The sequence below is a fragment of the Phodopus roborovskii genome, unplaced genomic scaffold (genome assembly GCF_943737965.1).
Source record: "Phodopus roborovskii unplaced genomic scaffold, PHOROB, whole genome shotgun sequence".
In the NCBI taxonomy this organism is placed as follows: domain Eukaryota; kingdom Metazoa; phylum Chordata; class Mammalia; order Rodentia; family Cricetidae; genus Phodopus; species Phodopus roborovskii.
This window is the reverse complement of record NW_026126638.1, coordinates 4,629,543-4,656,783: the sequence shown is the minus strand read 5'-3', so window position 1 is coordinate 4,656,783 and position 27,241 is coordinate 4,629,543. Positions and strand designations below refer to the sequence as shown.

At 41.3% G+C, this 27,241-nt stretch overlaps 1 protein-coding gene across 1 annotated transcript; it reads left to right on the top strand.

The window, feature by feature from the left end:
• Window positions 1–27,241, top strand: LOC127212885 (C-type lectin domain family 2 member E). Its single transcript, XM_051173079.1, has 5 exons — window positions 1–181; window positions 22,623–22,745; window positions 24,881–25,056; window positions 25,607–25,713; window positions 27,091–27,241. Exons 1-5 carry the CDS (start codon window positions 1–3, stop codon window positions 27,239–27,241), a joined length of 738 nt encoding a protein of 245 aa, XP_051029036.1.

Here is a 27,241-nt window from a genome sequence, read left to right as displayed (position 1 = left end):
ATGGTGGTGTCCAACGCATGGCATGAGATCATGGAAGACACCACTTTCCCCTCCACAGCCACTCTGCATGCAGCTCCTCCCATGGCCGCCCTTCCCCAAGCACTCCCCAAACCCTCCCTGCAGGCTGTGGGCTTCTCCCATTATAGGCCCCCAGTGTCTGCCCCGCAGGCCAATGCCACATGTACCCCCCCATATGGCACAGTGCCTGCTCAAGCTTCTGCTGCTGCTAATGTTCCACACATGCACTCGGGGCACTCAATTCCTGCAAGCTCCCACAGCTGCAGTGGCCTGATGCTGGCTCTGTCATCCAGGCCTCCCCCATACCTGCACTCATGGCATCCTTACCCCCTGCCATGCTCCTGCCAGCCAAGGCCCCACCACCCACTGCACTGCGCCAGCCCAGTAATTTTGGTGAGGCTCCTGGGAAGTCTAAAGAAAAATATTTCCCACAATAAGAAAGGGAACTATCACAATGCAGGGAGTTAGGACTCTATAGTACCACGGTGAATGGCTTGAAAATGGAAAAAAATAAATGAAGGAATAACAGCGTTATCTGGAATTGATATAATGTCAACTGTAAATCAGTTTGGTAATTCATATTTTATCCCTAAAAAGTGGTTTGATAAATGAACAAAATATGAAAAATTAACTAATGAGATACAAACCTTGTAAAGACCTACTAAGGGAAATAAACGTGTTCAGACACAGACAGAGGAATTTAGACCAGAACCTATCCCACCCCTGTATGATGAAACTGAGAAGGGTTGGCCCGGGATTATTAGAAAAGCAACCTTAGTTTATCCAGTTACTATACAAGAACAACCAGCAGACAATAGGCACCCTAAGGGTTAGAAGAAATTAAATGGAATCCTATAGAAATACTAGATTTGAGGAGATTGAAGGAAGTAGATATTTCATATGGCATTCATTTACCCTATGTGAATCAGATATTGAATTCATGGACAACTCAGAACAGAATTATCCTTCCAAAAAGCAATATCGGAAGGTAATTCTCAGTTACAATTGAGAACATGATGGAAAGAGGAAACTATGGTAATAGAACAATGAAATAATAATAGAGGTATTGATATTTTATAAGATCATTTCCTAGTGAAGGTCAAAATGCTCATTTGCAAAGACAGTTTGATTTGATGATCACATCTTGACTTTATGTCATCTAGCAGCTTTGAATGCTTGGGACAAGGTTGAAGAGTCAGGAAAGAGGTCTGAATCATTTACTGAAATTATACAAGCCATCCCCCCCCAAAAAAAGTACTGATTTTTTTTTTACAAAGATTGACTTCAGCTATAATAGAATAGTAGCAGATCCAGAAGTCAGACAAATATTAATTGAATCTTTAGCTTTTAAAAATGTTAATTCAAAATGCAAAATAATGATTAGTCCTTTAAAGGAAAGATTGTCAATATTAGAGGAATGGATTAGAAATATGCTGATATTCGATCTCACACTTATGATGCAAATTTGATAGAAGTGATTATTGATGTTTAATAAGGTTCAGGAGAGCAAATAGGCCGAATAGATGTTTATTCAGGGAGAAATAACTCACAACATAGCAGATGAACACCAGCAGGTTCTTGATCCCAAGGATGCCTCCGAAAGTGCTCCTGTCCCCGTGCTGCAAGCAAGAGAGCTCTCTAAGCCCCCTCCTCAGCCTTAGTTTCCCTAGGTCATGTCTGGCCCTGTCTCCACCCCCCCCATGGGTGTGGTCTATGCCACAGGTGCAGACAAGATGAATATCTCACTACAAGTGATTTCTAAAAATTTTAAGGAAAACCAAAATGTCAAATGTCTCAATTGTGGCAAACAAGGTCATCTGAAAGGGATTGTGAGCAAGGTGTTCTTAGAAGCAATGTTTTCTAGAGATAATCCAAACAGATTGCACCCCTTCTAGAATGTGCAGAAGGTGTGGCAAAGGAGGTCATTGAACTAATGAATTCAGATCAACAAGGGACAGGCAAAGTAATCCTTTGCCATCAGAAAACACCTTTGGAGACCACTTGCAAGCTCTATTATCAAATTCGGTTCAATCATTCCCTGTCAGCATTGGAGAAACTCATTCACAGAGCAATTAGAAGACTTAATGCCTGCTGTTAAAAATCATACTACTCTGGATGTGCTCAAGAACACAATAGCTTCAGCAGATAAAACAAAAAATTCTGGAGAGGTGATAAAAGAAGTATTTTGAGAAACTTCTATAAATGATCAAAGATCAAAGCTAAAATATAAATAAATGGTATTGTAATTGAAGGTTTAGTAGACAGAGGTGCAGATGTAATGATAATTTCACCAAAACCTGGGCATCCAAATTGGCCAGTCTTCAGGAGGTAAATATTTGGTTTCTAGGAATTGGAACTTTATCTCAGGAAAAACAAAGAACAAGGTGGGTAGAGTATATTGGGCCAGAAGGCCAGTTATGGCAATTAAAGCCACATGGAGCTAACACAGCAATGAATTTATAGGAACACAATTTGCTATAGCAATAAAAAACATAGATTAACATTTCTCCAATATCAGAAACAAACCATAAAGTAAAGAACACTTCCGTGGAAAAGTATTAAAAGGTATTCTCAAGAACAGTCACCAACCACTCAAGGTGTACATAAGCTGGGCACAACAGCTGATGATCTTTCAAAGGCAGCACCAGCCCCACCTGTCAGTGGTTAACTGACAGACTGTATGGGTAGAACAATGGCCTTTGGCATCAGAAAAGTTGCAGGCCCAGAGACAGCTGGTAAAGGAGCAGCTAAATGCTCAACATATTGAAAAACAAACCAGTCCTTGAATTCTCCTATATTTGTCACTAAAAAGAAACCTGGAAAATCAAACAGTGTTAAAAGATTTAAGAGCCATAAACAAGGTGATTCAGCCAATGGGCCCTTTACAACCTGGAATTCCCTTGCCTTCTTTATTACCTAAAGGAGGGTCTACTATAGTGCTTGATTTAAAAGACTATTTCAGTATAATTTCACAAGAACGGGATATAGGAAAAGTAGGCCTTCACCATGCCTACTTATATTAATTCCCAACTATTCCACAAGGGATGTTAAAAAGCCCCACCTTGTATCAATACCACAGGCATTATAAATAATTCATTAACAGTTTTGGGGTGATATCTTACCAGATGATTAAGGCTCAAATACCTTAGAAAAATGTTTGGTGAATTAAAGAGAACTTTGCCCCATTGGCAGTTTACAAATTTCAACTGATGTTGAAAGAGAATCGGCTGTGACAGAAAAGAAGTCTCAGCATGCACATGTAGACTATGTGGGTCCAAAGCTTGAAGCTTGATTGTGTTTCAGTTATGTTGCCTAAAGACCACTGGGCAGATGAGACAGAGACAGCTGAAGAAGAAGGATGAATAATCAAGATAAAATGTCCCAAAGAAAACTAAATTGCACACCTCCAACAGGGTAGAATTTTATCATGTCTTCCCAAACGCTTGCCTTTGCTGCTTTGCACAAATATAACAGGCAAATGGACTTTTTGAGTTGAGTTCAAAGTTTTATACCTAAATTAATTCCTATCATAACTTGCATTGCCAGCCTAAAAATATCCTTTTAGACCTCTAGACATTTTCTCAGACAGCTTAAGCTGTTCTCTAAAATAGATTGGTGCTGCCAGGAGAGATAATAGAATCTGCCAAATACAAATTGACTAGGCATTGTGAATGTAATTCTTATCTGATAATTGGTCTATTAGTACATAGTTTCACTGTTAGAGTTAAAACCTTTCCTTTTTAAATATACAAAAGGGGGGAGGGTTTCAGGATATTTGAACACACTGTGAAACCCTGAGACTGTATTAATAAACTTAACCTTGAATGGGGGGGGGCAATGGCTGGTTGGCCAGAATTAGCAATAGAGAAGACAGGAATCTGAATAGAGAAGATAGAGAGAGGAGAGACTGAGGGATTCACAGGAATTTTTCCATCTGGGACATCTGGATGCTCGTCCACTGCTGCTTTGATCTATCAAGTTTTAACTCCAGTGTATGACTGCCCTGTCTTATTGTTACTAGATCAAATTAGACAAAACAGTGTGCTGTTGTTTACAGAAGTTGCTCATAGTCTCAACTCTACGATGTCATTGTTAAGTTCTCCTCTTGGGACTTCCTCTACCCTACATTAAGGAAATGGTTCCAAGGCCAAAATATTCCCACAGTTTTTCCTTCCCTGCTCATTAGCTTACTCATTCATGATATATATAGTCATCTAAAAAGTCCCCTAGTATCTTAGTTTCTTACATCACAATAGGATCCCAACTGCAGCTTGGAGCGTTTCTAACTACAAGGGTACACAGCAAATAAGGCACAGTTGTAGTCTCCTTGATTGCCTCCTTGGTCAAGATGTACTTAACTAGAAAAAAAGATGGGTGTTCATGATCTATCTCCCCTCTGCTTATATCTGCAAGCAGCTGTGTGCACTTAACAGTTTCAGGCCCTTCTCAACTCACTGTTGCTAATTAACGATTGATTCATAGTGCTACTTTTTTTTCAGAAGTTTTCTTAGATGATTTGTTACTAAGCATTTTCACAAACTGAGTTATATTTTGAAGTTTCATTTGTTGAAAAGTTACAAAGGATAACAATTTAAGTATTTCTGACAAGTAAAAATATTGAGATTTTGTTGTGGCTCAGCAGTTCGGAGCAGTGACTGCTTTTTGCAGACTCCGGTTTGATTCCAGCATCCACATTCCAGCTTTCAACCATCTAAAACTCAAGTCCCAGAGGATCCAATGCCCTCTTCAGGCTTCTAAGTGCACTGCATGCATATGGTATGCAGATACACATGCAATCAGAACATCCATACACACAAAACAATTTTTAATTAAAAATTACTTTTAGATGAAATTTTATTTGGATCACAGCACATACCTTAATACAAGTAATTGAATCTGACATTGAGTGAGTAGGTTCCATAGATGTCTATTTTAACAGACATTTTATTAAATCTCATTATAAAGTAAATTCAGCCATTTATTTTCTTTACAATGGAAGTTTAGCTTTTTGCCAAGTAAAGTAACATCCAAGAGATTTAACAGAATAAACACTTATTTCATTTTAACTTTTCTAAATGAAGATTGAAAAGATGACACTTATTTTCCACTAAAATAATCAAATAAATATAGCTGCACACTTCCTACAGTTTGTTCATGAGCCGTAAGCTATAGGAAGTTGTGGAAGAAAGAAATAAAGAGAATCTTAAAATGGGAAGGACTTTGGAATGGTGGGAAGAGACAAGGTCATGTCTTAGTTCCTTTTTGTTGCCATAACAGGAAACTGGATGAGAAGAGACACTCCTGTCTCACCGCTCTAGAGACTGACCAATGTGCCAGCATCTACCCAGGTTCTATTGGTACATCCCAGCAGGGTGGGAGACATCATACAGACAGAGCTCTGATTACCCAGGGTCACTGTCATTATCACATATGTCAATTGCCAATTAATTTAGAGGGGTCAATCAAAAGAAACTCTTTACATCCCAAGCTATTTAAAATATGGGCCTCTGATGTCCGAGCAAAGACTTTAGTCAGAGTTCTACAGTGCAGATGTGAGATAGCTTGGAGTGAGAGCAGAGATGGGCACATTGCCAACAGTTCTATGCAACGGTCTGCAGATGAGCTCATGCAGAGATCAGCAAAGGCCACACAAGGCCTGCAGTGCACCCTGCTGGCATGGGCTTCCTTCTATAGAGCACCTCTCTTAGGGTGGCACATTTGTATCTGTGTACATTTGCATTTATAGAATAAAGACATTGGAAGTGAGCATCTGTAAGGGTCATAATGATTTTAGAGTCCTTGCTTTGTGCCACTGACTGAGAGGGTTGACAGCCTAGACAGATTGAGTACAGTGATCTGGTGTGGATGGCACAGTAATAGAGATAAGATTCACAATCGGGAGTGAGGACATGAGATTTCAAACATGTTTCAGCATCATTTGGCAGACCCAATGGTTGTCTGAAGATCAGGTGTCAAACAGCATTTCTGCCCCTGAAATGATGGCATAGCTGCTTTATTCATCCTTGCCAGTAATCTTTTAGGGTTTAGGATTTTCTTACAACCATCATATCAGCCTTTTACTTTTGTTTGGAATTTTGAAAATACTGTAGATCACTTAGGGTTTAAGCGTAGTGTACACACTGGCAAGCATTATAAGCACATATGAACATTAAAGATACAGTTGATAAAAAACTTCTAAAGTTTTCAATTGCATCATTACTGAGGAAGAATTCTTACCATGAGAATATATATATATATATATATATATATATATATGTGTGTGTGTGTGTGTGTGTGTGTGTGTATGTGTGTGTGTGTATATATATATATATATATATATATATATATATATATATCATGATATACAAAAGAAATGTTTAGGGATTGAGGATAAAAATCTCCCCATTCTACTACTAACATGCAATATGATCATCTTCATTTTGTTGAGCTTCAGTTTCTTTAAATATAGAGGGTATCACCAGCTAAAGTTTAGGGAAGGCATTGAGATATGCATGAATGTATGACAGGAGTTACACGCAGTAGGTGTCTCTACATGCTGACTCTCCTTATTACTTCCTCTCTCCTCCTTGTCTCCTAGTCCCACCTATCTTGCTTTCCTATTGGTCAACAGTGCTTTATTCATTAACCAGTATATATTTACATCTCCCATCACCTACTGTGTGTAACTCCTGTCATACATTCATGCACACTCTCCGGTAAGATGAGACCACGTGGAAATACTTAGATTAATAGAAATGGGTTAATACTTAAGACAGAGCTAGCCGATAAGAAATAAGTACCTGGCCAACAGCATTATATCAAATACAGCGTCTCTGTATTATTTGGGACCGGCGTGGTGGTGGGACCAGCGGGGGAACAAACATACTCCTAACAAGTAGATGCTCAGTAACACTTGTTAACAAAAATCAGCTCACATGAACACACACACACACATACACACACACACAAATCAAACTTTGCTATGTATGAAATTGTTTTTGAAAAGTAATGTCTATTTTGGTTCTGTGTAGAAAAAGTCATTTCATGACACACTATGGTGTAAATTTCGCCACAATTGTGAAATATTGCTTAAGGATTTCTGTGTAGTGGCTGGAGAGGTGGTTTAGAGTTTGAAAGTCTTTTCTGCCCCTGCACACTCACATAGTTGTGGGCACAACCAACAGTAACTCCAGTTCCAGGGAATCTGACTCACTCTTCTGACTTCAGTGAGCTCCTGCAAATAAATACACCACACACATAATACACTCAGGCACACACACATAAAATAAAAGAAAAAAATTACATTCTGTGTAAGAATAGGAAGTGTGCTTATTTGAGACTGGAAGAGCAGTGGGATCAGGTGAGACAGAAACTCCAGCTACCACCCTGTTATAAGCGAGTATCTTGAAAACTTTTGTAGCCCCTGTCCCATGGCTTATTCATAAGTAGAAGAGGTCAGAGGGCAGATGTATTGCTGGCAAGCTTATCCATGAATGTGTCTCACCAGGCTCAGTAAATGCTTTCTGTCCTATTCTTCCACTGTTGTATCAAAGAATGCAAAGTAGAGGATAGCAATGGTCTTCACTAGACTGTACCCTCTTAGGGACACTGCTGCCACCCACTGGTGGCAGCTGTTCAAAACAGTCCCACAGTAAATTCACCACCAGTTGAAGGAAATGACATTTGAATTTCACTGTTCTCTTGAATAGTGACAAACTGGATGTATGCTCTGTCATGAAGGACAGTAGCTGGCACACAGTGGCTTCGTGGACACAGTGTTTCCTGTGGTCAGCATTGTTTAGATGAAGTTATTGCATATATTTTAGGAGATATGCAAAGCCATTATAAAACCATTATAGGCTAGGTATAGTAATGCAGATCTTTAATCCCGGTAACCAATTAGCAGTAGAAAGAAGATCAATGTGAGTTTGAGGCCAGCCTAGTCTGCATAGAAAGTTCCAGGCCAGCCAGGGCTACACAGTGAGATCCTGTCTCCACAAGGAAAAAAAAAGTGTAACAAAGCAACCCCCGTTTTATGTTAGTGCTCTACTTAAAAGTAAAATCCTACAGAGGGGCTGGAGGTGGCTCAGTGGCTAACAGCACTGGCTGCATTTGGAGAGGAATGAGGTTTGGTTCTTAACACTTGCTAAATCATCCCTAAACCAAGTGTCATGGGACCAAGTGCCTCTTCTCACCTTTGTAGGAAACAGTATGTACACGGCACACATACATGCATGTACACAAACACTGTTCCATTTTGAAAATAAAGCAAATATGTGTGTATACATACATGAATACATATATACATAGATATATTTGCCTAAAATGAAAACACGAATCTCTATTACCATTCTGTAGGCCAGAAGTTCAGAAGATATCTTCTTGAACTAAAATTTGTACTAGGGCCATATCCCTTCTGGAGGGTTAAGGACAAATTCTGTCTTGGCCTAACAGTCCTGCTTTTCATGGCGAGAACACCATCCTTCATCTTCAGAAACAACAGCATAGCACCTTTAACTTTTTCTCTGATGCCCCCTGACTTCTCTGTTGAGGAACCTGTGATTAGGTTAGAACACCAACATGATCCAGAAACAAATTTCTCCATGTCAAGGTCTTTAATCACTCTGAAAATATATATATATATTTTCAGCATACAGGATTGGGATGTTATGACAAGTGTGTCTGAGACCATAACTCATATAACTACACATGTATGACTTTAAACAAACATCATGTTTGAAGAATAATTTGAATGTGGTCTGCTTTTGCTCCTAAAGCTGTAGCCTTTTGCCTCATAAGTATACTGTCTCATATGCTCCTCATTCACCTAGTTTGTCTATAATGTCAGGTTGTCAAAAGCAGAAGATCCAAGGACAGTGATAATTTTCATATCGTCTTTCTACTTTTGTACTGTTTAAACACAGTTTTGTGAGTTATGACCCACATTTGTATCTAGGACTTTTCCATAATGCATCGACTCAAGAGTCAAAGCATCCCTTGAGAAACAACACTAACTGGTTCTCAAAGTGAACTAGGATGCACCTGTTTTTGTAGATCGCAGCTGCCCACTCTACCTAGGAAGACTAGAAATTGACTCCCGAGGTATGTATTGCATCACTATTTAAGGTCAAATTGATGGGAAATGTGTTTCTTTTTGTGGAGGTACCATTATGTCTCAGACTTATTAATAGGAACAAATAGAAAGACAATAGAAACCATTTGGCACATAAGCACTAAAATTAAATTTATATATGTTGACTAACTACTTTAAATACATAAAATAGTCAATTGATGCTCAATCCATGGAAAGAAGTACAGACAACTAAGGAATGCTGAGGAGGAAAAGCACACCAATAGATTATGATTCCATTGTCAAATGGTCAGCCCTGAAAATACACATACAGGTAAAATTATACCACCTGATCGATATATAGGACATTAAAATGAAAGTGAGTAAGGAGGGAACGCATATATAGGAATCTTTGAGGGATTATACTATAATCTCAAAAAATTAAAAATTTTATCTGAATTATAACTGTTTTAACAATTTTCTTTTCATTTTTTATTGATTTTTCTTTTCTGTTTTGAAAATAGATTTTTTTTCACATAATATATCCTAATTATGGTTTCTCTCTCCAACTGCTTCCAGGCCCTCCCTATCTTCCAACTCACTCAAATACACATCATTTATCTCTTTATCATTAAAAGAAACAAAAATCTAAAAATATTTAATAAAATTTCATTTACTAACATAAAATAAAATCTGAAAAACCAAAAGACCTGTGAGCTTAAAATTTTTGCAGACAAACCACCATGAGACAAAAATACCTCCAAGTGTAAATTTTGTTTGTTTTCTATAGGCCATCTACTGCTGGTTTGTGTTACCAATGAGACCAATGAAGAAAAATAATTTTCCTTTGTAGGTGGATATCAATTGCTATAGCTCAGTAATACATTTTGAGATCAAAGATGCTGATATGCGTACTGTGACTACAGGTCTGTGACTGAAGATGCGTGTCTGTGTGTGACCACAGGTGTGTGCATGCCAGGCTCACTTTAGATTCTCTTTCCATCAAAGATATCACATTTCTAGGGCAAGTGCTTTTACCTGATGAGTCATCCCCCCCAAAAGAAGTCATGTAAAACTGTAATATAATGGGAATCATCTTTAGACTATACTCGAATGCCCAAAGGAGAAATAAAGCCACTTACCTGGGGAACATATGAGGATGATGCAGGCTTATTCCCTGGAGATCCTATAAGTCCTTCCATTGCCATAGACTCTTGCTGTGAACTGTGAACTGTGACAAGTTCTATGAAGCCAGACGAACAAAGGGAATCCACTGTGGATGCTCTACTCTCTCTGTCCACACCCATCCACACTTACAGCTGAGGGATTCTCCATAATTACTTAACTTGATGTCCCATGATGCTACCAGTTTACATGATTTTTATGCTTAAAATAGAGAGAATGTATTATGCTCAGATATTTTTGTTCTTATTGCTCTATTGATTTGTTTTAAATTATTCTCTCAGGAACACAGAGAATGAAGCACTCAATCTTGAATTGAAATTTGAGGGATCTGATCCCACCACACTCCCAGGAACTATTCTGTCTCACACTGTGAAAATAAAAATGTGAAAGCCACATTGCCATATGATGTGAATTGGAGCTCTAAATCCTCTGCAAAAATCCATGATGTGAAGGAAGCTGTGAAATGTGGGAAAGAGAGGATGAATGTGTGTGGGGCGGGGGAGAAGCAGAGTTCTTAAATCAAGAACAACAAATTCTAAGTCATACATTCACACATTATCGAAGAAGAAGAAGAGGAGGAGGAGAAGGAAGAAGAACTCATTTGTAAAGATGGGGTAGCCTTAAATGGAAAATGTGTGAATAAAAATTCTAAAAAACTCCTACCAAAACCTCCAAAAATTGTGGGACATCATGAAAAGATCAAACCTAAGAATAATAGGAATATAAGAAGGAGAAAAATCCTAGCTCAAAAACCCAGAAAATAAATTTAACAAAATCATAGAATAAAATGTCCCTAACCTAAAGAAGGACATGCTTGTAAAGGTACAAGAAGCTTACAGAACCTCCAATAGAGTGGATCAGAAGAGAAAGTCCTTGTGCAACAAAATAATCCAAACACTAAACTTACAGAAAAAAGAAAGAATATTAAAAGCTGCAAGGGAAAAAAAACCAAAGTAACATATGAATGCAGACCTATCAGAATTACACCTGATTTCTCAATGGAGACTCTAAAAACCAAAATGGCTTGGACAGAAGTCTTGCAGACTCTAAGAGACCACAGATACCAGCCCAGACTAATATACCCAGCAAAATTTTTAATCACCATATATGGAGAAAACAAGATATTTCATGGAAAATTCAACTTTAAACAATATTTATTTTCAAATCCAGTGCTACAGAAGTCACTATAACAAACACCCCAATCCAAGGAAGTTAACTATACTCACATCAATACAAGCAGTAGATAATCTCACACCAGAAAATTTCAAAGAAGGAACACACGCGAGTGCATGCGCCCACACACACACACACACACACACACACACACACACACTCTCTCTCTCTCTCACACACACGTGCACTAACACCAACAACAAAATAACATGAACAAACAGGAAAGTAATACCTCTTAAACTAAAGATCTACAGATGTATAAGGTGTTTGGGTTTGGGCTAAAATTGTATTCTTTTTTGCATGTGTATATGCTATGTAGGCATGATAAATATTCACATATGTGGAGGTACACATCTGTAGTTCAAATGTGTGCATGTAAGAAGCAAGAGTTTGATAACATTTCTTCCTTGATCATGATTTACTTTATTGACTGAGGTGGGGGGGTCTCTTAACTAACCCAGAGCTCATTGAATCCATTAGTCTAGGTAGCCAGGTTGCTCCAGGAGCCCTCTGTCTCCACCTCCCAAGTACTAGGGTTGTAGGTGAGTTACTATATCTACTCGATATTCACCTGGGTGCTAGATGTCTGAAGTCTAACCTTCGTGCTGACATGAAACTGATTAACCTACTGAGCCATCTCTCCAGTTCCTGGACAAAGGATTTTTAAAGCTAGTCATAAAGATGCTCATGGACACTAAAAGGAACAACTATAAGAAAGTAATACATGGATAAATTATACTAATGAAGATATACAAGCTGTATATTGAACCAAACAGGAATTCTGGAATGAAAAATATCTTGATTTTAAATAAACAAGGATGTGGATAAGAGGTTGAGAGAGAGAGAGAAGTAGAGATGGGTTAATTAAAACTAAAAATATATGAGAAATCCTTATAAGTATTCAATAATTTATCAGCTAACTTAAAATTGATATTATTTTAAAATTAGTTTGAACTGAGTTATCCTACATGGGTAGACAATACTGCCCCTTCCCAGAAGTCGTGGGTTGTTAAATGAATAAATCAGTTCCAAACATGGGATACAATATAAGATAATTGTAAAGGATAACACAGAGGTCCCCTAAACCATGCAGGCTGTTGCTATTTTTCTTGGTTGGTTTTTCACCACTATTATATGGCAAGGCCTTATTGTGGAAGATATCACGTGGTTTCAGGACATATAGAAACCAATCTGGAATTGACCAGGAAAGATCCAAGCTGCTGGCAAACTTTCATAATGCTGGAAGGAGCTGTGCAGGCTGCTGAGAGAGAAGCCATCGGTGGTCTTGCCCTGCAACACCAATCAGTACCATAAGACAATCACTGGTGCAAGGCTACTATGGAGGTTATGGGGGTAAACAACTGGTTTCTCATTAGATTTCAGATCCCCTACTCCACAGGACAGAACTCATGCCTGGTGTTGTAAACAGGTTTTAACCTATGGCTATGGCGGTTGTAGGCCCTAAGGAGGAACCTGCTATTGTTGATTTGGAAAATAGTCATGTGTTACAAGGAGGTTTTCCCACCTGCCTGGTCCCAGAGCCGCGCCAGCCCTAAATAACACACAGAGATGCTGTATTAGATATAATGCTGTTTGCCTGTTACTAACATTTCTTATTGGATAGCTCTGTCTTAAATATTAACCCATTTCCATTAATCTTAGTATTTCCCCCTGGTCTTATCTTACCAGAGAGAGGGCCTGTCATTCTTCTCTCGGTCCTTCATTTTGAATCTCCTCCCTACTCCTTCCTCTCTCCTCCTAGTCTCCTAATCCTGCCTATCTTACTTTCCTATTGGCCAAAGGGGCTTTATTCATTAACTAATAAGAAAAATGTATTTACAGAATGACATCTCCCATCATCTCTTTACTGTTTAAAATAAAAAGAATGGTTTTAACCTTAACATAGCAAAGTATATAACAAAACAGTTATCAAATAAGAACCACAGTTAAACAGTTTTGTCCATTAACATTTAGTAAGATTTAAAGAAAATATTTCATCATCTATCCTATCTTAGTGAGTCTAAAGTCCTATATGTAACTTATCTTTTATCCTAACTAAGGAAAACTATAACCATAACTGTCTGTCTTCAACTCCATCAAAAACCACAGACAGATAATACGTAAACTCTAGAAATGACAGAGACAATTCACTACCTGGTCAGTCACCTGAAGTTCTTCTATAATGTTCCATCTTCAGCCTATAGACCATAGTGTGTGTGGTAGACTCCTCAGCAAAGCAGGAAACTTTAAACTGTCCACTTATGTTGGCAGTTAGTCTGTTACTTTTCTCTGTGTCCTGCAGACTGTCTGGCAGACTCTACCATGAAGCAGGAACCCTGTAGCAGTGTCCATCTTGTATCAGCAGTCACTTTTCTGTGGGGCCTGCACATCCAGTTTCTACAACATAAAGTCAAACAGTCCAGACAAGAGCAGTATCTTGCCCAAATGGCTAGTCCTGCCATATTGGAGGCAAACTACTGACACCACCATGCACTTTCCCAAAAATACCTTGAACACTGTTGTCGCTACTTTGGAGTCCATCCTTGATTTGGCTATGGCCTCTTGGGCAAAGAACTACCCCTACCTCGACCACTGATTTGGACCTGTGGTCCTATGTGCTTGCAGGACACAAATATAGAAGACTGCTGAACCTTGCCTAGTCAGGGTAAGACAGCCTTTCTACCTCCCTGCTTTTGTTGTGGCTTGTCAGGTACTCTTGGCCTTAGCCAAAACTGGCTATACCAACATTGCTGTGAGACCTTGGGTGACTGTCCAGGTAGCCTGCTGTTTCTGTCCTCGCTGCACCTTTTGGAAGTTGCCCATCCGCACTTCCTGTCTACCCTAGTATTGTTATTTTCCTTCTCAGGTCTTTGAGGAGGTTAAACTGTCACAACTATTATTCTCTCTTCCTAGTTAGATTTATTAAGTACTACACTTAAGCTTTCCAGCTTAGGGAAGCTCTATTGTTATGCCTTCAACCCTGCCATTTGTAGGTCTTAAGTTAGTATGTTCTCAATTTTCCTTTTCTTAGAGCACACTTGCTATTCACTGTTTTGTATATAGTTTTGTATCAAGCCTAAATCTTTTCTTTAGACTAAAAGGAAAATTGTAGTGGGATATTCAGTCTGTCCTCACCTGTGGCACTGACCACGCCCATTGGGGGTGGAAACAGGTAACTTCCTTACCTGAGGGAACTAGGTGGGAGAAGGGGCCCATGAGAGCTCTCTTGCTTGCAACACTGGGAAAGGAGAGCATCAGGAGGCATCCTTCGGACCAGGAAACTGCTGGTATTCATCTGTCTATGTTGTAAGTTCTTTCTTCCTGAATAAACATCTCTTCAGCCTATTTGTTTCTCCCGGTCCTTATTAAACCACGTTAGTCATGTTGTCAGACTACCTTTCAAGTATCTATGTTTATACCTATAGATTAATGCTGTTCTCCACAGCTGAGTGAGTTCGAGGCTGGGGGGGAGAAGGAGGGGTAGAGGGACGGGGGAGTTACAAAGTCAAAGCCTGCAAACTGAGCAATTTCTGTTGGCATAGCTGAGGTGGCATGGCAGGATATTAACTTTTAATAACTACATGACACAGTTATGTCACCATGGTATCTCTGTTTGGAGGAGAGAGAGGAGCCTTGTGATTCCAGAAGCATAACAACACAGGCTGAAAAAAATTCCTGTGAAACAGTGACCTCGGTTTCACCCTGGAGGTCAGCCCGGATATAGCAGATGTTGTCCTTGCTTCATCTGATACCACAAGAGATGAGCGGGTCGGGGATGGAGAAGCCACAGCCACCGGGGCAAGGATCATGGCAGCCAGGCTGAGGCCCTAGCTGAGCGGGAGCTGAAAGTGCTCCAGTCCATTGATCACCCTCACCCCTAGCATCTCTGTGTTGCCAGTGCCTGCTTATACAAGCTGAGCAGCAAGCTCCAACTGGCCTGAGCCAGAAAGGCTGGGACAGAGCAGCTCATGGACTATAGCACCCTATACAGATGCGATGTCTAGAGACCCCTTCCACATTCACTGAAATGCCATAGACTCATACCCACTGTGCCCTCCATCTTGTCGGTGGAATCTGATGACCCAAACTTGGCTGCTATCTTGGAGAGGCTCTGTTGGGTTATCATACAGCAGCCGACTGGCTGGTCTGATGGCAGTTTTACAGAATCAGATACAGGCTGGTCCAGGAGAAATTGCTGGAAATCCATTATTTTGGGAGTTGTAAATCCATATCTCTGGATCCCTCATAGTAAAGAGCGGTTAGCAACAACTCCTCACCCAGAGTCAGCTTGTCAGCTTCTTTTTCTAGAGCGTCTGCAGCTACACTGCATACAAAAATGCAGCCAGAGTCCCAGTGCGAGGGCAAGGCCCTCCTTTGTATTGTGTCCCATAAGACGGACGGTCATTTCCCATCTTCCCCATCTGTCTTATTTTTTGAGCAAGAAAGAAGTGAGTTCCATGAGATTCTACAGAGTCTCCTGACAATGGAGGCAGAGAGCAATGGCTCCTCCCACAATCTGTATCCTCCCATGTCATCATTATAGTCTGTCACACTGCAAAATAAGTGCTATATCCTTCTGAGATATACTTATCTGAGACATAAGTCTGAGACCAGCCATAGCTACCCAGTGAGAGCCTGTTCCCAATATAAATGAACAGTACCCAAAACTAAAAGCACTTTTCATTGTTGAACGATACAATATTTTGAGGTCCCTGTCATTTTATTTATAGTAAACTCATTCGTGTCTTGATTTTCCTTTCCTACCTTGTGATAGGAGCAACTTCATACGCTCTGTGAACAGGAGTTCTTCTAGAGAGGTATGAGTTAAATTAATGAACAGGGTGAAATTACCAGTGGGCTTGTTTGGAACTGCCCAGGAACTGCCCTCTCTAGTTTCAATATCACTGTTGCTGTCACTGAGACTCACCTTGGAGATGAATGCAGAGGAGCTTCCCAAAGGGTCCATGTGCATACTAAGGACAGATCCCACTAGCACAGACCTCCTTCCAGAGGGACAAATGGGTAGGTATCTGATGCAATATGAATCAAATAGAGAGGACTTTCGCCAGGGATTCACAGAGAAGCAGAACCTCTTGCCTGTTAGCCGGTCATCATGATGGGTCACTGTAGAAGTGCGGATGCCTAGAAGCATCTCCTTTTTTTTACTTACTCTGTCAGAGTATATAGTACTGAAGTATTTCTGGGCAGGAGAAATGAACAATTAATTAATTACAAGAGACTGAAGCATATTTTTTGTTAGGTTGTATTTATATGATTTGGTTTTTTGTTTGTTTGTTTATGGGGTGTGTGTGTGTATGTGTGCTAGTTCATTCTATCTGATAATCTGCACTGTAGGGAATTATAGGAATTGCCATAGAAATGCTCCTTATGTTCCAGAGTTAAGGAAACTCTAACAGCAAGCTTTCTCTGTGCACAGCTAAGAAAGTTCCCTGTGAGGCTGGGGCCTGTGGTTTCCAGATCCAGTGTGATTCAAAGGGAAAGCGGGGAGAGAAGGTGTAGTGAGAGCTGAACCCCAACACAAGCAAATCCTCTGCCGTTTCCGGTTTGTGGTAAATTATGTAAATGAAAAATCCTGTTGCACCAGCCATCTTTGTGGGACTTCAGCAGGATCTAGCTGGCTTTCCCATTTCCTACCTGAGAGGGGGAGTGTGGTGGAGAAAGGCAGGTAAGGACACTAAGAAAAAGAGAGACAGAGAATGGAGTCAGAAGGGCAATCCAGGGAATACTGAACATGCCAGCTTATTCTTCCACATTCTTAAACACCCCAGACTACAAGGGGAACATGGAAAGAGACTTCATCAAGATACGAGGAAGAAACAGACCTTCTTCCTTTATTCTCCAAACAGTTGGTACCCATGCCTTAGACTGCATTTCTCTTTATCTGGCCTTGAGGGTTAAGAGTAACCAAACCTCTTATTATTTAGATAAAATATCCATTACCACAACCAAACATCCTCCAGTACCCAAGCCTTAGACTTTAGGTCTTATGAGTTTAACCTTGGAAGAATAAGAATAGTTTTGAACTCTCTGACCTTAAGCCAAGATAAGTGGAGTTGTTTGTCTGGGCCCTAACATCTCGTGGAATTTCTGTTTCAGTCTACAGAAAGGAAACAGTCTACTGTGTTTTAAAAATGTTTTACCCTTTTATTTTTATTTTTCTTCCCTCTTCCCTTCCTTTAATTTTCCTTTGCTTGCTTCTTTGTTTTGGTGAAAGAATTTGGGGATTCCTGGAAAAAGGCTACAAATATTCCCATAGCTGTAGCCATTGCCTGTCTTTCTGCCCTGGCCGCCCTCACTTCTTTGAGAGAAGGTAGCCCAGACTCAGATTTTCCCATACTATTTTATCTGATTTTGCATATGCTTGAGATATTCCATAATAAACACTTTGATTTGAAATTTTAAAAAATTGTCAGGAAGGAAAGCAAGAAGAGATACATATGTGGGTAAATAAGTAATGTAGGAGTGAAACAGTCAAATTTGTATTTATTGGGGACATCCACAGGAAAATTAAATAAAATTCATGCTGCACTCAACACAAAGGAAAGTTTTGTTCAATGAATAACAAGAAAGAAAATGGTTGAGGTGTTTTAATGGAGCCAAACACCAAGGGACATTGTATATGATTGTATGTGCTGTCACCAGAAATATCAGTGAACCTACATAATCATTATTTGTTAACAGGAAAATTGAAGGACCTCTGTCTTCCCTCTTAGTCTTATTAATAAAGGGGTCTTAAAATAAAAAGAAACTAAAGAACAATATTAATAGGATGTGAGAGAAAAGGACAAAGACGGCCAACTGAAAACCTGGGCAACAACAATGGGTTCAACATGGTGGAGAGCGGCCTGAAAAAGGAAGAGAAAGCCTGTTAAGTTATGCCTCGAAGGTCACTCAAAATGGGCAGCAACAAGGAGCCACATTTAACAAACAGCTGCATGGAAGAGATAGAACATCTCAGAGGATGCTTTGGCCAGCATCCTAAAGAGAAAATGAAAACACAGAGAAGCTAAGATCTTCTGATTTAGAACTTAGAAAAGCCAGAGAGCAGCACAGACCGCCTGGATGTAGCTCCACAGCTGACCACACAGAGTGGAGTTCCGGGAAGGAAAACACATGACCTCAGTAAAGACATATTTTCTCCTGCCACCTGTTAGCATGGCTTCAGGTGGATCAGCCATCCTGAGGGGTGGTCCTTTAGTCAGGCAGGTGACAGGCCCAACAGGACTAACTTTTATGATAGCATGTGTCATGTCTGCACAGGAAAAGAAGCAGATTCCATTCTTTTGACAAGAAAAAAGAGGACTCAACAGAGCATTGAGAGGCTACTGTAACACTTGCTGTTCAAGCCACTCAGAAGTCATTTACTTATAAGCTAAAAGTGAGGAACGGATACAATGTGTTTCTGCCATGAAAATCTAGGGGTCCCTTTCTAAAGCTGTTCAGCAGACATGCTTAGTGCTGTTCCACCCTCACACAGAGAACCCAGGAAGGAAGCTCACATTCCAGATAAGAAACCTTTCTGGCATCTCTGAGCTCTGGCCAGGACAGAACAAAAGATGTTTCCGGTTTCTATAACTGGAACTGCTCACCCTTGCTCCTCTGTTTCTAACTCTGCTCCACCCATTTCTGTCTCCTGCCCGCCTCCGCTTAAGCATCCAGTCCTCTCTCCACTTTCCCTTAGTGTCCCCTGAGTCTCCCTGTTACATTGGAGTTTGTGAAAATGAACAAAATGCGGTGGTAGAGGTCAGCTGGTGCTTTTTAAAATGTAATTTAGACACAGACCCCAGCTGAGAACCCTGTGGCAAACTCCAGGCAAACCTGGCTTGTACTTTGGGAACCTGTCGAAGCTTGCAACCCTCAGCCATGCAGGCTTACAAATACAAACCCTGGCCTTTGTGATGGAAAACTGCACCTACTTCCCCGTGTCCTCTTCGGTAGTCTCTTTGAGGAGACAGCTCTTTTCCGTCTCTCTTTCTCTGTCTCTGCTTCTCTACCTCTTTCTCTGAGAAGCCTTCCACCAACAAACTCTTCATAGAAGTCACGCCAGCAGGTCTCTGTCTCCCACCCACTCCATCCCTCACCTGCCTCGGGACTGCGGTGGGACCTGCCAGGGTCCCATCACCTGCTGTATGCCTAACACCCATGCCCTTGTGCAGACGCTCCTTTCCTCTGTGCCCAGCCTCTGACACCCTTGATTTCTGCTTTTACACACTTGCTTTTCAAGAATACCATGTAGCTATATCTCTGAGTACTAAAGGCATTTGAGATTCATCCACAGCACATTTAACAACTGTGTGGCTACAATAGGAGACATTCCAGAGCATGGCTGGTAATAGACATGAGGAGTAACTTCAGAGTATGCATCTCAGACCCTAATAGAAAAACAGTTTTAGAAACAGAGCAGGAGACACAACAGGAAACTGGTGGACAACAGAGTGAGCAGGGAGAGAGCAGGTGGGCAGCAATTGGCATTTCCCAGCAGAAAAGCATCGCTCTGTGGTCAGATCCTCAACTAAATTGTAAGGGGGCTGGGTGGTCTTTGATGTTGCTGTGGTTTTGGTGAGATAACTGAGGGTATGTGGTGGTCTCACACATGCCATGGTTCACATTTAGAAATGAAAGGACATCTTTGAGTCGTTCGTTCTGGGCTCCATTCTTGTGTAGGTTCCAGGGATTGAAGTCAGGTCACCAGGATTCAACAGCAATCTTGCTGCCCCAAGGACAACGGAGACAGCAGAACAATGCTCTAAAGATAACTTGGTCCTAGTTTAGGAAACTCTGTAGGTGGCAGGCTGAGGATCAAGGAAATGGGCATGATCTCATTTGTGCATATGATGTGAACACAGTTGTTTCCCACGGTGAAGGCTGACACTTCAGCCTATGCACAACTGAATCCAAATGGTTCATAGACACAGACATGAAGCCTATAGATTTAAATCTGCTTGAAGAACAAAAATATTTCTGAATGAGAGCTTGTCTCAGGTAAAGATTTCTTGGTTATAATATGAAAGCTTTACTGGCACACCAGGAAAGTACATTGGTTTTACTGAAATGAATACTCTCTGATCTGGTCCCTGAAAAAAAAAATGAATTAAGAGATAAACAATGGACTGTCAGGGTCTCTCTCTCTCTCTCTTTCTCTCTCTCTCTTTCTCTCTCATGCACACACACACACACACCCATACGCATGCTCTCTCAGTCTGTTTGTGTCTAGATGTTTCTCACACATACAGAAATTATACCTGCAATGTATTGAGATCTTTAGAAACCCAATGGCAGGAACTACAGAAATGTCTCAGATGTGAAGAGCACTTGTCACTCATCCATCAACTGACTGTGAACATGTTTCATTATATGTACAATTGTGTGTTTAGCAGTACTGTATGTATTACTATCATTAGACATGAGTTTTCATTGGACAGTTGATAGAGATGAAAATGCAAATTGTGTATTGCAACACTATGACTGTGGTGAGATATTATTTATGATTTATAAACCTTGCTTGAGGATTCAGGAACAGTAAGCCAAAAGCCATAGAAGCCAGGCACACAGGAATCAAGATCAAGAAGTAGACGGATCTCTGTTAGTTCAAAGTCACACTGAGCTACACATAGTTGTTCCAGTCCTAAAGGAAAACGGTTCATACAAAGATGATCTCAGTACTTGCGATCACACACCTTTAATCCCAGCATTAGGGAGTTATATAAGACAGGAACAGGGTCTAAGAACTCCCACTCATTCTCTAGCCACATTGAGGATAAGAAGGAATTCAGCCTGAGGAGTCTCTGGTCACTCAGGAGAGCACAGTACTCTGGGATTACAGTCTGAGGTTCAGTGGAGCCAGAATAGCCTTTCAGTCTGAGGTAGAGTAAGAGCTAGTAGCCGGCTGCTTTGCTTTTCTGATCTTCAGCTTGGAGCTTGAACCCCAGTATCAGTCTCTGGGTCTTTTATTTATCAAGTTACAGTGAACTTTCTCCTTACTATTAGGGCTCTTCTAATTGACCCTGAGAACGTTGTGTGTAGATTATTTTAACTGTGTAAAATGTGTTACAATTGCTTATGCTGCCTTTGCTAACAACGCAAAGGTATAATACATTTGTCTTTGTTGCACCTGTGTAATTATGAAAGATTGTTGTGTTACCTTGCCAGCCTAAGGCACCTGACTGCTCTCATGAAAGCTGACAAATGAGCCAATAGCCAGATAGGAGACGGAGAGGTGGGACTGGTGGGCAAAGAGGATGAATCTAAACTCCACAGAGGAAGAAGAATGAAGGGGACGAGGAGAGGGAGAGGCACTCACCCAGGGCCAGAAGCCAGTCAGCCACCAGCCAGACACGGAGATAGGAGAAAAGCACGATATACAGAAAGAACGAAAGACAAAAGGTCCTGAGGCTGTGGGGAACCCCAGAGCCAAGTTAGCATCTTGGCAGCCATCTTTCCTACTACTCTCTTAGATACTAACATACTGGTAATTCTCCATTTCCCTATGACTGTTTTCCTGTTAAGCATAGGATGCAGCCTGACCCTGAAGGAGTCCCAGAGGCAGGCTTATCATTTAGCAACTTATAGCAAACACCTGCATCCTGCTTGGAAGGACATTCTGCCTCCCTCACATCCTCCCTTTGGCCCATTCCCTCATTTCTCCACTACCTAAACCCTGTGGTTTTATTCAACAAATGACTGTCTTGTCTCCATCTCTCGTGTCTCTTGTCCCCTCATTCTCCCTCCCTCCCCCAGGGTCCCCATCGACTGACTCCGCAGGCTGGGGCATGAGGCAAAATGTGGATAAAGACAAACAGGTTAATTTAAGTTAAAATCGATAGCTAGAAACAAGCCTAAACTAGCCTAAGCATTCATGATTAAAAATAAGTCTCAGTGTCATGATCAGGGAGCTGGGTAATAGACCAAAAGGAAAAGCCTGGAGCACTTTCTGTTTCTTGTCCCTTCACTGGCTCTATCCCACGGAAGACTCCATTGCAGGAATTGTTTCTTTTTCTTCTAGGCTTCTGGGGACCGAGAACATCATTGTGGACCAGGGTGTTGTGTGAAGGGGTTTGAACTAGAGAAGTACAAGACAACTGTTCAGATGACCGTGGAGTAAATGTGTCTTCTCTACAAGGTTCCTGAGTCATGGTTCTGATATTTGTATTTTTAGACGAAACGCTCCAGAAAAGATGTTGCAAAACCGTCTCACCTGAAAGTACCGCTAGGCTTCACTGCTGCTACGTGGTTATCCTGCTTCTCACCACAGCTTCTGCTTTTACCGTTGGTTTCTTATGTAGGTGACTCGTCCCCCACATTATGCAGCATTTAGTCCACATCTACACTGTCACTTATATCTACTGACCACTGTGAGCCAGATGCTCCGTGAAGGGATCTAGAGAAAGCACACTGGATATTCCTGTTCTGCGGGAACTTCGAGTCTGGCACAAAGAGGCCCAGAAGGGACAGCACAGGCTGTGGTGAGCACAAGAGGCCAGGCTCAGCATCCTGGAAGGATAACATTGAGAGATGCAGGAGACAAACGTCCATCTGCAGGAATGATTCTATCCAGGCAGAGAACAAGGAGAGGAAATCCAAAGGAAGAGACCCAAGGAGGCTGGGAATGAGGGCAGTGAAGAGCAGTAAGATTGGGAAAGGCACAGATGTTCCACCCCTGCCCCTGAGCCGTCTTCCACCATCATCTAACATTATTAAATAGATAGTTCTAGAAGTATGTCACTCCCAAGATTTTAGTTGTGGACTGTGCTGAATAACGCGATAAAATCTTGTACAGCTTTTCTGGCTGTAGCTGGAGTAAATGTTCCATGATATTAAAAAATCAACTTTCACCACGCCAACGAATATTACACGAGTGTGACGAGGACAAAACGTTTTCCAACAAGTCGTAGTCAGTGTAACCTAAGCCGTTACATAGCTCTGGAAAGAGACAGTCACCGTCGCTACCCATTGCTTTTCCCCCTTTCACTGCAGCCTCGTGGTTCTGGGTAGGGAAACCAGGAATGGGTTCAACAAGTGGGCCTCCATCAAAAAAGGAGAAGGAAGTCATTTCTGGTATTGGGTATTTCTTATCAAATCACTTGTTCCTTGCCGTTCACTAGACCTTCAAAAGAATAGCATATGCACTCTCACCTGTTTAAGGGAACTTCTGCGCAGCTAGAATAGCCATTCTGAAGCCTGAGGAGCCCATTATGGATTGAGACTTGCACTGCCACTTACATTTTTATGCACTGCCAGCCAAAAATAAGAAAAAAATTCACACGTTTAAAATTAGAAACACAGATCTCTTTATAAGCTTTCTCATGATTTTGGGGGGGCTCTTCGCCTGTATCCTGTCCATTCATGTCACCGTATGTCACTCTTCCTTGTTCTCCTGTGTGGGTGTGGCACCATGCCTACAATCGCAGCTGCTCCCACTACACACCATAGGATGGTATATGCATGTGAGGTTGTTCATAGCGTTCCTTTCTTCTGAGATGGTGAATTCACTCAATATTAGTCCTCCCTGAAATCTCACCTTTCCTTATGACTGAACAACATCCTGTTGTGTACACGTCCCATATTTTCATTGTCCATTCACCAGTTGATGGATATCTCTAGACAGGACCATTTCTTTACTGTTGTAAACTGGGCAGCCATAAATGTGGATGTACAAGTTACTCTGTGATAGGATGTGAAAATGTCACCATATATATCAAAAAAATGATATAGCTTGGTCAAATATAAGTCTATTGAGTTGGAACTCATCCCAACAGTGAATTTGTACCTATTTCTACACATGCTTCTAATACCCCAATCAGCTTTCTTGATGAATGCCATTATGACAATCAGTAACAAGAGCCCGTGTATGATTATGTATATTTAATGTATGTGATAGAATTACAGAAAGGCCTCAATCAAAAAAACTTATGTTGACCATACATTGTTTAAATGCTGGCATTTCTCTGTGGCAAGCATCCAGACAAGTGGGGAGTTTTCTTACCTTTATCAAGAAGGAGAATTGTGGGGAAGGAAGCTGAAGAAACTAGAAATCAGCAAGTGAAGTAGGGCAGTCATCGCCATATTTTGGGTTAATGGTGTCTTTAGTCCCAGCACACCAGAGGCACAGCCAGGAGGGTTGCTTCAAGCTCCAGATAAGTGGAGTTCTCATTGTGAGATTTAGAGGAGGCTGGGTGACATAGCAAGACTGCTTCTCAAAACATAAGACTCAAAGAAAGCAAGGAAAAAGCATTTCTTTAGGACCCCACTGGAAGGCCCCACTGGGATCTATCATGGTAGGAAGCGACTCCTGGTGACCAGTTATGAATGTACTGTCCAAGCACACACCTCACTCTGAGATTTGGGTGACTAGCAAGAGGGACCAGGCATGGAAATGTTTCTTTGTTATATGTAATGCCACTGTTTACATTTTAGTGAAACCAATTGCTAAGAGATGTGAACCTTGCTCTGCCACCTGCCCAAGAGACTGGATTGGATTTGGAAGTAACTGTTTTTATTTTTCTGAAGACATGAGGAACTGGACATCCAGCCAGGCCTCCTGTGTGGCACTAGTGGCCCAGCTAGCTCGATTTGACAGCCTGGAGGAGCTGGTAAGAAATGGTCAGGACTTGGTTTGTTCTTTGTCCTGCTGAACATGTACTGTCTTGAGATAGAGATCTTACAATGGAAGCATGAAGGAGGATCCCGACCCAGGCATCAGGGGACTGGTAAACATGTAGCATGTGCCATTTGCTGATGTTATTGCTTCTGGCTGGAACCCTGAGACCTTCCAGAGACATGCTTTTATGAAGTGTTCATAGTCAGGCTTCAAGGCAAGACAATTTACTGAGATGCATGCTGATCATATGCAAGTCTTCATCCACACTGGCAGGTATTACACTCAATGTGGCAACTGTCAATCACTACAGACCAGGCCTAATGAGGGACTTTGCCAGCCACAGAGGGATGGGGTGGTCATCAGGGTACTTTGGATTATGGATACAAAATGCACGCACTGAAAAGAGAGGGTATTGTGACTTCAAGGTCAATGGCCCTCAGTTCACCATGCTGCCATCCTGAGAGGAGCCTGTAGGTTGGAAACACTTAAGGGTCAGCAAAAGCTGAGAGATACATGTATTTATCTTCCGTGTTTTATGACAGAATTTCCTGAAGCGATACCAGGGGCCTTCGGACCACTGGATTGGACTTCACAGAGAGTCAGTAGAACACCCTTGGATGTGGACAGACAATACTGAGTATAACAACTTGTATGTTTTCAGAACATTTTTCCTTCTACTGCGATCATTTGTTGGGAAGTGTGTGAGTGTGTCTATAGGAGAAGAATGGCTGTGTAGTGCGAAGTCAACTGCATTGGAAAGGAAGAAATATAAACCCTTTGAGGGAAGTGTGGTTCAGAGGCAGGGTGTGTGCCTACACGCACAGCCAGTCCTCAGCATGATCCACATCCCCCTCAAACTTAAATCCTTTGGATGTCCCCCCCATTTATTAGCCATCATTTTCAAAGCATTTATTTAATGGGATCTCAATTGAGCATAGTGATGGCATCTGGGATTTCTATTGTCTGCTCTATCACCAATTTAAACCTTTATCCTGGTGGTCAACGCCCTTATGGAGTGTAGACAGAATTGCAGATGGTCAGAGGGGCTCGGAAGCCCCAGTAGGCCACAGCAGACGGGGAAGCCTGAGACTCACCTGTCTTTCTTTCTCAGCTGCGCCTGTCACACAAGCAGAGACTCCAGGGCCATTGGGGACCTCCTCTAAAGTCTGTTTCCAGACTCTTGGATGTGAGCTTAGCAGTTTCATTCCGAGCCGTTACAATGGGATGTTAAATCACATTCTAAGTCACCGCCATCATTAAGGCCATTTCAACAACTTACAGAATAATTGAAGTCAGAGTTTAAAATCACCTGTGGCAGCAGTGCATTTGAACATGGCAACAAGCACTAGTCAAATGGTTTGTACACACATTTCGAAGTTCAACGTGGATCAATGAAAAGCGTGTGGTTTTCAGATTGAACTCTGATAATGTAAAGATGCTAGATGCTTAAACTGGTGCATGTGAGTCCTGGTGGCCTCTGCCTATCCTTGATTCCTTCTGCAAACAAGCAGTGGAGATGAACGATATTTCATTGCAGGAGGGAATGTAATTGGGGATCAAGCCCAACAGTGCAGCTGGCTTGAATTCCAGAGTGTTAGCACCTAAGCCTTGACCTGCCTTTGCGATGCTATCTTTTGATACTGATACATCTTGTTTGAAGGGTTTGAAGCTTGTCTGAGTTTTCCTTGAAGAGCTCAAAGCTTTAGCAAAACTTGGTTATGAGAGTACTTAGAAAACTGAAAGGTCCAGTGACTGAGAATTTCTTTAGCAATTCTTTCAAGGGAACAAGATTTGGTATTTGGTAACTGACTTGCTAAGATGTAGACGATATGACAATGGAAAAGGCCCATTGAAAAGAATGGGCAGTCAGTACACAAAAGACTGATACACCCTGCTGGTTTTCTATTCTAAAATTCATCCTGGAGTGGCCTTATTTTTCCCACGGATCTGCACAAAAGGTAACACTGATAAGGGAAAGCAATGCAGGTCCCCATAGCAATCTTTCCTTTGTTTTGTTTTGTTTTAGGCTTCCCATCCAAGCAAGAGGAGAACGTGCCTTCCTGAGTGACAGAGGGATCAGCAGCAGCAGGCACTATACTTACAGGAAGTGTACTTTAAAGTGCCCAGGGATCAGTACTTTTAAATCCACGGGAGAAAACGTTTCAAAACATCCATGA

Excerpts from the sequence above, each read along its gene's own strand:
- LOC127212885 (XM_051173079.1), top strand. The coding sequence starts at position 1 with ATGGTGGTGTCCAACGCATGGCATGAGATCATGGAAGACACCACTTTC. Across the intron at positions 182-22,622 it reads CCCGCAGGCCAATGCCACAT|ACGAAACGCTCCAGAAAAGA; the intron begins GTACCCCCCCAT and ends TTGTATTTTTAG. Across the intron at positions 25,057-25,606 it reads TTGACAGCCTGGAGGAGCTG|AATTTCCTGAAGCGATACCA; the intron begins GTAAGAAATGGT and ends GTTTTATGACAG.